This window comes from Hyperoodon ampullatus (genome assembly GCF_949752795.1).
Source record: "Hyperoodon ampullatus genome assembly, chromosome: 12".
In the NCBI taxonomy this organism is placed as follows: domain Eukaryota; kingdom Metazoa; phylum Chordata; class Mammalia; order Artiodactyla; family Ziphiidae; genus Hyperoodon; species Hyperoodon ampullatus.
The window spans coordinates 61521506-61533577 of record NC_136925.1 but is presented as its reverse complement, the minus strand read 5'-3'; the positions used below and the strand labels follow the sequence as shown (position 1 = coordinate 61533577).

The 12072-nt window shown below is 38.8% G+C and overlaps 1 protein-coding gene across 8 annotated transcripts in view; it reads right to left on the bottom strand.

Moving 5' to 3' along the window:
* Nucleotides 1–2408: 2408 nt before the first annotated feature.
* MYB (MYB proto-oncogene, transcription factor) overlaps nt 2409–12072 on the bottom strand; it is a gene marked incomplete at both ends in the record, with an annotated part of 33274 nt that continues 23610 nt past the window's right edge. For all 8 annotated transcript variants that reach the window (XM_079716834.1, XM_079716837.1, XM_079716839.1 and 5 more), the window contains one exon: nt 2409–2525. In XM_079716834.1, coding sequence (XP_079572960.1) covers nt 2409–2525 — 117 coding nt within the window. The remainder of the gene's footprint in view (nt 2526–12072) is intronic.

Sequence of the window (12072 nt, the reverse complement as noted above, 5' to 3'; positions counted from 1 at the left end):
CAAAAGTAAATATTTGGGTTCTACATAATGCTGAATTCACTCTTGCCATTAATTTATTTTAATAGCTATTCAATGACCCCTAAATTGAACTCTGCAATTGGCAATGCACATTATCGATGAGATGAACATTTGACACACCACACAGCATGCATCACTGAATTATGGAAAGCTTATGTAATAACGAACATTTGTATAGTGCATTATTTAACAAAAGTGCATTGTAGGAATGAACTCATTTTACAGATGGAGAAAAAAGGCTCAGAGAGGTTAATGACTTGTTCAAGTTCAAGCTCCTAGTAAGTGGCAGAATTAGCACCTGGAAAAGACTCTACCGGTGCATGGATGTAATAAGCTTCCTAACACTGAGATGATGTGTTATTATCTATTAGAAAGACAATCAAAGAATACTAAGCGGTCTTAAAGACTAATAATTAGGGACAACAACTTCTTGGCTCTAGGAACACCAAGTGCATCATGCATTATGAGAATTCAAAATCTGAGTTGGAAAGGAGTGACTAAGGGAAATTGTAAGGAAAGGATATTGTAGCACAGTGAGGAGAACACTGAGCTGAGAGACGGAAGCCATTGGAAGTTGGCCAGAATGGATGCCTCGGCTGGGTCGCCCTGTCCTTACCCCAATGGAAAAATGTCCTCTGGCTCTGCCCCAGGAGGCTGATCAGCTGCCTTGCATCCAGGTACTCCTGTACCTTCTAGCTTCTGGTTGATTCTGCCAATGAGGACCCTTGGCAGAGATAGGAGGAACAGGGAATATAAAGTTAGGGATTTATTACCCTTGGCTCTCTTTCTGTGAGAATTCCAAAGGTCGCTGCTCCCCTCAAGAGCTCCTGCTTTCCATGACTCTCCCCTTCCACGTGACAGTGTCCTTCAGGCCTGCATCCATGAGCATGCACTACCCTTTGTGGTCCTGCTACCCCCTGCCCACATCCGTGGTATCAGTACCCTTGTAAATGACCTCTCCTTGCATTATCCCAATTCAAATGCTGCTGGAATCCTGAATGATAGATTCTGGAAGATTCTTCCCAGCTGTCATTCTGCACATGATTATTTTGTGAACTATTGAACTTGGTTTGCTTGTCCTTCTTTCTCCAAAGTTATAATTTTTGGCTTCTTCAAGTGAAGTTCAGATGGTGTGCAAATTATTAACAGAGGAAAGTGCTCGGCTTTCACTCCATTTTCTTAAAATTATAACTGTTGTCCACAGTCGAAAGTAAGACAGAAGTCAAAAGTAAGTAAAATAAGGGCGCAGCTTTATTTCACTACAAGGCAGTAAGTACACTGTCATTTCAAAAGTTCAGTGCTGGCCATCTTGCAATAAATGTTCTTAAGGCAGGAACTGGCTATCACCCCCAACTGCAAACACAGGCTCTGTGTGGAAGTTCTGAGACTATACACTTAGAAACCATGGGGACTGCTGATTAAACACATAACCCCTGAATTAAACAACAGTCAGGCTGGACTCAAAACAAAACATAGGACATCAACAACACAGATCTCCCAAAAAAGAAGTGCAATGCATGCTCTTATAAACCGACAATAACAAAAGACAAAAAACAACCACAAATGCAAAATCTCCCAAACAAGTTTTCCAATGTATTACAAAAGGAAAAAAAGTATATATATATATAAAATAAAAAAGTTTGAAATACTAGTGCATAGTCAATTACCTAACACCAAGTTTCTTTTCTCTCCGTCCCAAGCTCTACTGCCCCTCTGATACTAGCAGCATGTCTACAGGCTAAGACCATAGCAGCAAAACACATTTTTTTTTCATTTGGCATGTACAAAATTAAATTACTGAATAAAAATATAATTTTTTATAAAACTATTTCATACAGTAATAATTTTTAAAGCAAGCTAACAAAAAACCCTCATAAAATGGTTTAGTACAGTAAATGTACCTCCAATGTTATTAACCATAAATGAGCATTTACAATATTGATTACTTATTCCATGGTGGTAAGCCAACACTTATAGTAATGCATTGTGTTTAGTGATTGAAAAAAGTGAAATATTGGAGTACCTTTTTGTGTAAAATTTCAAAAACCCCATCACAGAAAAAATACTGGTCCTCTTAAAATACAGATAAATCATTTTATGTTTTTTTTAAAAAAAAATATCTGCAGTAAGATACTAACAACTGACTACAATTCATGACCTAATAATTTAGGTAAGACTGTTATTTATTAATTTTTTAAAAAAAATTCGTTTAGTTGGGTGAAATCTGATACGATTTCATCCACCTAAATGCACTTGGTGCTGCTCTCAACTGTTGTACCACAACAAAAATAGGCTCTTCTCCCATTCATGAAAACTTTCATGTAGAGGAATGCTATATCCCAAATGAAATTGAAGTGTTCTGAAAACCATAATGCTTGTCTGCAAACGTCTCACATGACCAGAGTCCGGGTTGAGAAGGCATTCACGTATTTACGAGCCTGACCGGAAGCCGTCATCTGATCGTCTGTCTTCCCACAGGATGCAGTTTCCCAGGCACCGCTACAAGGCTAACGGGGAGAGAGAAGGCAACGGCAAGGTCAGACCGGGAAGCACACACTTTAGCCCACAAATGGATTCCCAGTCCCAGCAGGGCCAGCAGAAAAAAATGTTGACCTCCAGACAGCAAGTAGTAGACACCAGGGAGCCTTTGTCAGATAAAATCTTCCCTCTGACAACCAGGAATCCAGCATTCTTAAGTGATATTAATTATCAGAAATTGTTTATCGCGAGGAGAGAAAACCCACTCCAAGCAGTATGATAAGATACAGCTGTTTCTTCACACTTGAGTGCCTTTTGTCTATTAGGAGATTTTACAGAGTTGGAGACAGGAATGAGTCTAATCCCACAGATACCTAAGGTGAGCTGTGGGCATTTACTCATTAAGCAAACTGGTGAGTACTTGATCCACCCAGCAAAGAAGCTCCTGTAGGTGCTGGAATGGATCAACACCTACTAAACATAGTATATCTTTTTAAACAATTAAATTGATTAAGATGAGTTATGAAAATTTAAATTTATCAATTAAAATGGATATTTATCAATTAAATACCAATTAATTAAGAAATATCGGTTTACTTGGATGGCTTACTTTTTAAAGATACATTGGAAGATACAGGATGGAACTAATATCTCATGGGCAGCATCTGGATCCTTCACACACATGATCTCATTTATGCAGCACAACTACCCTGAGTGGGAGGTTCATTCTCTCTTAAACTGGGCAGGAAATGGAGACTCAAAAAGTAAGGATAACTTGCCCAAGGCCACTCTATGGGTAACTAGTGTAATGGTTTTGAACCTGTGTCTGTCTTCTGCGAGCCCTGGCTCCTGCCTTCCCCCATGTTGCTTCAAACCAAAATATGTACTATTTGTGCCCCACTTAGTTCCCAAAAGGATTTAAGATGCTTACAAAATAAATATAAGCAAAGAGAGTTTAAAAAGTGGACAAGGCAGGGTCACAGAGAAATGTGGAAAAAATAAATAATATGAAGATGAGGTGAGATTTGTATTCAAAACACTTGCCATGAACTATAATGTACCAGCAAGATGTAAACTCCAAACATGACTCTGAGCTCTCTAGCAGTCAATGCAAAGAAGGAAACTGAAACACAGGCAGATATAAGATTTGCTGTCTGTAAGCTCAAAACTAAATCAGTGGTTTTAAAAAGCACAACTATTCCTAGTACTGATATCTAAGAGGGATGTTTTTCATGGACAAAAGAAGAATAAGAAAAAAAAGGCCTCTGCTGTCCTTTAAGAGAAAAAATGAACACATGTGAAACCGGTGGAGTGATGACAGGCAGATGAAAGGTTTGTGGTCCCACAGCCAGATGAGGAGGAGACGGGACACCAACGAGCAGCCAGGGCAATGCTCTAGGCAAAGGGCATGAATAGGCAGGGTTTAGATAGACAAGTGGTAAAGAGGGTAACCCAGGTGGGAAAATAACATGAAAGAGTCAGGAAGCTGCAGTTTGTACATTGCTTGTGGGAGGGACTGGGAGACAGAGAGGAAGGGACACAGTGGATTAAATGACAACATTTAACAAGTGCTTACTACGCACCACTCACGCTTCTAAGTATTTTACATGTATCATCTCATTTAATTCTCACACAAAACACCAGTGGCATAAGTATGGCTCATTACACCTGTTTTACAGAGCAGGCAATTTTAAAGGAAGAGAGAGCTGAGGCAACATCCTTGAAGTCACCCAGCTAAGAAGTGATGAAGTAGAAATGTGGATCCAGGCTCTAACTCGCTGCTTCCATTAGAGTTCTTATCAGTGGGAAATTGTAGGATCTGGTCAGCAGGGCCTTGGAATGCAGGAAGAAGTGCTTAGATGAGGTGTCAAAGTCATCAGACTTAGCAAATAGGTAAGATAATTCCGAATGAACGTGGTATTTGTATGGTGATGGGGCTTCCTTGCCTAGGGTCTGGAATAAATTTTCAGTGACATAAGGTTTACAGTGCCATGTTTCTAACTTGTAAACTTTCACAGGACACTAAGTAGATTACCCAGTTTCTGCCCAATCTGTCATGCCATCTCACTGCCAATGTAAAGGCACCATCCAAGTTTACACATATTTACTCTCAAGGCTCAGAGGCTCAATACATAACTTGAAATACTACATAGGCAAGACTGATTATCATAATATTTTCCTGGAACTGTGAATCACAAAAGCGACAGGACAAAGATGACAAGGCGTTCTGGGCTGACTTCTGCCATTGAGTCACATTTAATGTTTTCCTAAGTAAAATCACCAGAGTAGTTTAAGCATTCTTTGATACAGTTCTGAATAAATGATGTTTCTCTAGTTTGAAGGAAGTGGATTACATATACATATTTCTTTGGTGTGTTTTCTGCCCATCCAAATCTCATATTTTAGTTTAGTTGACTGCTTACATGTTGTTGCTAACATTTTTCAGTGCAGCACTGAAACACCTAACTGACACAAGGAATCCAATTAACAAAATAAAATTTAATGTTATCATTGTAATTTTGAGCTTGTATTTGTAGTGACACTCATAGAACGTATATGACAGTGTGACATATAATAACACTGTGACATCTTAACATATGACAATGTGACATACAATAACAATATGACATATACTAACTACCATTTGAGAGTGAAAAGTTAAAGATGATGGCTGTCCATCATGAGTACTATGCAGGGCTTAGAATCAGTGATGTACACAGAACAAAGTACATGGATCTTAAAAGCTAGTGACTAAAGAAGATGCAGAGGGCTTCCCTGGTGGCGCAGTGGTTGAGGGTCCGCCTGCCGATGCAGGGGACACGGGTTTGTGCCCCGGTCCGGGAAAATCCCACATGCCGCGGAGCGGCTGGGCCCGTGAGCCATGGCCGCTGAGCCTGCGCATCCAGAGCCTGTGCTCTGCAACGGGAGAGGCCGCAGCAGTGAGACGCCCGCATACCGCAAAAAAAAAAAAAAAAAAAAGAAGATACAGAATAAAAAATCTTAATATGCTAATATCTTATATGTAAGCAAAAAATAACATAAAGATACACACAAAACCCAAAAATACATATTTCGAAAGAATACATACAAACAAATGAAGGGGAAGGGAGACTGTAGGTGAAAATGGAGATAAAAGTGAGGAGCAAGGAAGAGAGGAAGGGACACAGTGGATTAAATGACAACATTTAACAAGTGCTTACTACGCACCACTCACGCTTGGTAAAATTCAAGTCCTGATCCTTGACAACATAGTACTTAATTTAGGATTCCCAATGTCTGTTCAAGAGAATCTAACACAGTTATCGGCTTAGTATATTTTCACCTTGGACTTTGACTGTGTTCTTGTTGGATCTCCCAGATGGCTCATCACTTTATTCATGTTTGGCTCTTCCTCCAGGACCAGATATTTAAAACAAGATCAATATAAAGAAGGTACCATATATTTTTAGTTAGTACTTTGAAAACACCTTTCAAACAGTCAGCTTTCCCCAAGTCAAGATGAAATTTATGAAGAAAGAAATCAAATTGACTGAACTATCCGAATTTCAGAAAGCAGAGCATTTCAGGGGCACCTAAGCCCTGAAGCTCAGAGTTGAGGGAGGGCAAGACGACTTGGAGCACCTGAACCTCCCAGTGTAGACAGACACCAAGACAACAGTAGCCACTGTGTGCAAGAACCACTGAGCGCAGAACAAAAAGGCGAACGTGAGTGGGCAGCTCCTTTTCCACACCATGAGAGTACAAAGCAAGCACTTCTTACAACCATGAATGGAAATACTGGTCAGAGCAGACACATACCTACTTTGTGAAGGTAAAGGAAGAGCAGAAGGTCGAATACTGGGGTAAGAAAGGAAATGCTGAAGTCCACCAGCCAAAAGGGCAGCCACCTCCTCCTGCTATTTCTTTCTCCCTCCTTACCTTGAAGCCCTGGGGCCCTGGGGCAACTTTTCAAGCTGATGGAATAGTTCTGACAAAGGAGGATTCAATGTCTTCATGCTAGAAGGATGTTTTTTAATACTGTCATATAGATCCTTGTGCATCCTCCTCATTCCCTCTCCTTAAATGTTAGTTTCATTTACACTAAAGAATTAGTAAGAATTACAGATTTCTGCACATGAACTCTTGTTAACTGACTAACCCATGGTGCTGTTGCAGACATGTCACTCTACCCTAATTCATTACAACATTAATAATCCTACTGCACATCCTCCTCCTCTTGCCCGCGAGTTATCTTACTTATCCCATAATTTACCTTTAATTGCCCCTGGGCAGAAGTGAACTGAAAACGGACTGTCAGAGGTCTAACTGGGATATCCTGCTGAAGCACTTTAAATAAATACTCAGATCCTTTATATAAAACAGAAGAAAAAAAATGAGACACGACCATGTCCACAGGTGGTTTTCTGTCAGAATTAAATTATCTCCACATTTTCACTTAGAATATGAATGGTTTTTTCATCATGCTGAACAAGAACTGCCATTGTTGTTATATTCATAGAGCAGCTTCATACAGTAGCTGCTACTGTCAATAGCCTTGGCAGGGTATGTGCTTTACAGTTCACAGACCTCATAAGAAACTTGCGTTAAGTCATAAAAAAATGATTTTGCAAAACCAAAACAACTTATAAGATGGTATTACGTTTTTCTGTTTCATTTTTAAAAATAATAGGCAGATATAAATGGTGTCCAAAATCCTAAGAATTATTTGATAATTCCATTTAACCTATCTGAAGAAAAGAATTACTCTGGACTAAAATTCTAAAAGTCAGAATTCCTTCCCAGTGGGGCATCTTTTAAAATGTATTAGTTATCTAAGAGATAATGTTGAAATCTTTAGTTGTATCTTGCAAGTCAAGAATAAACCTGAGATGAAGTGTGGCTAAGGTAAGGTTAATTGTTATCAAACTTTTTCCACGCATAAATGCTTCCTTATGTCTGCACAAAACAATTAAATGCTCCCAACTTCAGAGTTGCTAACTTTTCATAGAAAAGAGACCTAAAAGTTAGCGAGTCAAAGATCCAGGTGGTGATGGAGGGTGTGCCATCCACCAGTGCCTCCACATCCCACCCACGTCTAAGTTAACAATCGCTAATAGGGATGGACTTTTCCCAAATTTGGAGTTTGTCCCCAGTGTCTCTAGGGTTCTTTTCATCTTACATGTTGATAGACTTCCCAACAGTTGTAATCACATAGCCTCAGATGTCACAACTTTTTGGAAGAATAGCTCTTTCCTTAGTCACATATTGGTTTTCAACTACTGAGATTAAGATAAGTGCCAAATTGCTCTAAAGCAATTCTATCTTTGTTGGCCCAGGGAAGATTCAATATCACAGTGTTTACCAAACCCAACCAAACAAAAAAAAATCCAGGTCATGTACTCTCTGGGGTAGAGGACTCTGAGTTTGAGCCCAACTTGCCTTCCCCACTCATTTAGCCTTTCTCAGTTCACCCCAAAAACGGTACATGGTAAACTTGCTTATTATATAAGATATATTGAAAGCAGGTCACTGAAATATTACTGACAGCTATGTGAAATCTTGCCAGGGCAAGTGGAAAAAAGTGACCCAAGGGAGAACCAAATGGATACAGAGGTATCCAGGGGAGTAGGTCAACAACAGCACACTAACACTAAGAAATGCCTGGAAAGATCTATGTCACACAGAGACGGACTGTTTCTATGTCAGTTGACATGCCAACACAAGCAGCAGAAAAATAAAGAAGACCAGTAAATCAGTTGTTTCATCTCCATAACACCAAAGAGATCTGACTACCTTTATTTCAGGAATCAGTTGAATCAGCAATCTCTTTTGGTGACCCACTGACACAGTTCTGCCAGAGTGGAACAGGAATGAGAAAGAACATGTGAGAGGAAATAATACACCAGAGTGCAAATGGACCTGCCTGTTGGTGAGGCCTCCTTGCCTATGTTTCTAAGGACAGGGACAGTTCATACCCTTTGCCCGAAAATAGGTACCACCAATGTACATTGGCAAGTGTGCTGCCATTTTTTTTTTTTTTTTTGCGGTACGTGGGCCTCTCACTGCTGTGGCCTCTCCCAGTGTGGAGCACAGGCTCCGGACGCGCAGGCTCAGCGGCCACGGCTCACGGGCCTAGCCGCTCCGCGGCATGTGGGATCTTCCCGGACCGTGGCACGAACCCGTGTCCCCTGCATCGGCAGGCGGACTCTCAACCACTGCGCCACCAGGGAAGCCCTGTGCTGCTGTTTTGAAAGTAATATTATATCCATTTGATCTTCATAGAAACCTTGCATGATAAGTGGAGGAAATACTATAGTCCCCAATTAAAAATGAAAGCATTTTCATCTGAAGAAGTTAATGAATTAAAAACATGCAGTTAGAAACTGGTGATGTCTAGACTAGAACCCAGGTGCCTGTTGCCTGCATGCTAGCTCATTACACTCCTTAGCAATGCCGATCATGCAAAAAGCAATCCAAAGCACATGGAACTGAAGAAGTGAGCTTCAACTGCTTTGCAATAATATCGTGAGATTCTTTGATGCTGTGCAAATGTGTTTAAGTATTAATGGCTTGAGAAATTTACTTAAATTAAACTCACTGTTTTTAAAAAGTAAGGCTAGGACAAGCCAAGTCAGGAAATTAAAATTTAAGGCTGTCATTCTGTGGTTACAAAAAAGAGGAAAGTGAGTGAGTAAAAAGCATATGAACACATCTTTTACATTTGGGTTTTAAACAGGAATAAAAGGAAATTATAATTTAAGAGAAAAATACAGAAGTTCAGAGGCTTATAACTTAAGTACAGTTTCAGATCTACCAATGAAAATGTCTACCTTAGGAAATGTTTATTGGCATAATGTATTTATTTCAAAATGTAAAGCAAATTGAAAGCACATTGAGAAAAACAGGCAGTTCTTTTCTCCTTGCTGAGGGAGCTGTGTGTGTGTCTGCCTTGGGCTATTTCAGGGTAACTTTCGAACAGCAGAATCCAGTAGTGTTCCACAGTGAATCTGCCTTTCCTGCCCCAAACTGCAAGCTTTCTAGGCTGAATGTCTATTTCCTCATTTGTGTATAAGCTTCTAGACTCCATTCTCTACTACCATACAGCGTGAGGAAAACAGCACAATGGTCTGAAAATCTCACATATTCTGAGCTATATGAAAGACACAAATATCAAAAATGTCTCAGAACATTTTTATTATAAGAGATCCTGTTTGTTTTTACAATTAAAGTTAAGGCAACTAAAAAGAAGAAGAAGAAATCCAACTATTATACTATTATGCAGTTGCTGCAAATTCCTTTTAAAAAAGATCAAGTATAAATAATTTCAAAACCAAATATAACATTGTGCATAATGATTTATAATAGCCTCTAAACATTATAGCTTATGGACTAGGGGTTATATGGAAAGCTCTGAGTTATTAAAATTCTTTGCTTCTCAATGACAACCCGCATAAAAAATGGGCATACTTAGCACCCTGAGTTTGGTCTCCACATACCATTTCCCACTAAAAGGATCACAGCACCTTAGGGAAATGGCTGGTTCCAAGAAGAGAGGAAGGAAATGTAACTATTACACGTATTCGTGTATAAGCACATGCATTTATATGTGCATTAGAAGCTGAACTATAAAGCTGCAATATTTGGGGCCTCAAAACAATAACTACTCTGTCTAAAGTGTTACAGCTATAATTAAGCCAAGGATCATTACCACTGAAATGACAGAACACAGAATTGCACGGTTAGTGTAGTCTTCAATAAACTTTTCTTGTACCTAAGTAAATTTATTTAGTCAACTAGATGGATAGACAATCAACTGCACTATACAAATGACATTTTACATTTTAGAAGTATTGGAAATTTAAAATATTTTAGGAGTCATATTTAGTTGTTTTAATTAAATGCACTCTAACAAAAATGTCTAGATTGTTTGGTTAAAATCCCATTTAACATTTCATTTATTATAAGTACAAATGACAAAATTTCTAGGTTATATAAAGTACTCAAGTTGAATAGCCAGATCATTTAACAAATGCACAATATGTTCAACAATACTGTTCATGAGAAATCTGCCTAATTAGGTCAAATTGAATTATCAATGGAAATATGATAAAGCATAATGGTTTTAATAAAAAATTACCAAATTGCTTAAAAACCTACATAACTATTGTTGAGTCAGGGTTATATGAAATATAGGCAACCTATGCTTAAATATTTAGAATCACCTGATGCGTTTTCTGATATTTATCACAAAAGTTTGAAACATTTTAGAAATCACATATTTCCATGGTACGAGAAGCTAGGTTTCCATGACACAAAATGAAGGAGATACATGGTGCATGCCATTCACTCATTCATTCTTAAAATGAATTAGTTATCTATTATAGCAGGTTATTAAAATATATTTGAGTGGTGTAAATCACTAAAACCATATAATGTAGATAGAAGCATTGACTCCACAATCAACTTATAGGTCTCAATTATTTAGTTTAGTGGAGCCGACAAATGTTACCTTCACCATGTGATGTACGTAGGTGGCTTAATCTCAATATACAGTACCAGAATCTGTAGAGTGCCACATACGACTCACCGATATACTAGAAAATACTGATTAATAAAAACAGAGCTACTAGACTTCCCTGGTGGTGCAGTGGTTAAGAATCTGCCTGCCAATGCAGGGGACACGGGTTCAAGCCCTGGTCTGGGAAGATCCCACATGCCGCGGAGCAACTAGGCCCTTGTGCCACAACTACTGAGCCTGTGCTCTAGAGCCCGCGAGCCACAACAAGTGAGCTCGCATGGCACAACTACTGAAGCCCGTGGGCCTAGAGCCCATGCTCCACAACGAGAGAAGCCACCACAATGAGAAGCCCGTGCACCGCAACAAAGAGTAGCCCCCGTTCACCGCAACTAGAGAAAGCCTGCGCGCAGCAACGAAGACCCAGTGCAGCCAAAAATAAATAAATTAAAAAAAAATAGAGCTACTCCTTAATACTGAGTTTCAAAGATAAGTAATATTTCCATCAAATAAAATATAAATATGCTGATAATAAAGTTCCATACTGATTATTTTTTTAATTAGTATTAAAATCTTCAAGGTAAAAATTAGACAACCTATTTTTTAGAAATCTGACACTCTTGCCAAATTTTATGTAATATATATATTTTATATCTGTACCATGTTTAGCTGGATATATTTTATTTATATCTGCATAAAGGTTTAGACTTAGGCTTTGCTAAACACGATTTGGTTTGGCCAAAATCTTTAGGATTTAGTTTTAGGGAAAGAACCAGGGGTTTTCAACCTACATAATGATAACTGTCCCTAAATATATATATATGTTGCACTTTGCCACTTAGAATGCACTTTTTTTATACTATTATAAATATCGGTCAGATCCTAGCCTAGGTTACAAAATATACATAAAACTCAACCTAGTTTAATTAATGCACTAATAGCACTGGTCAAATTCTATGCTCTGGAAACCTAGGGCCAAATAATTCAAGGAGGAAGAAGGAAAGAAAAACCAAAAAAAAAACATTTTCGTTCTGGATCTAGGATCAGCTCTAGGTAAAATTTTGAAGTGGCTGACCTTTGCC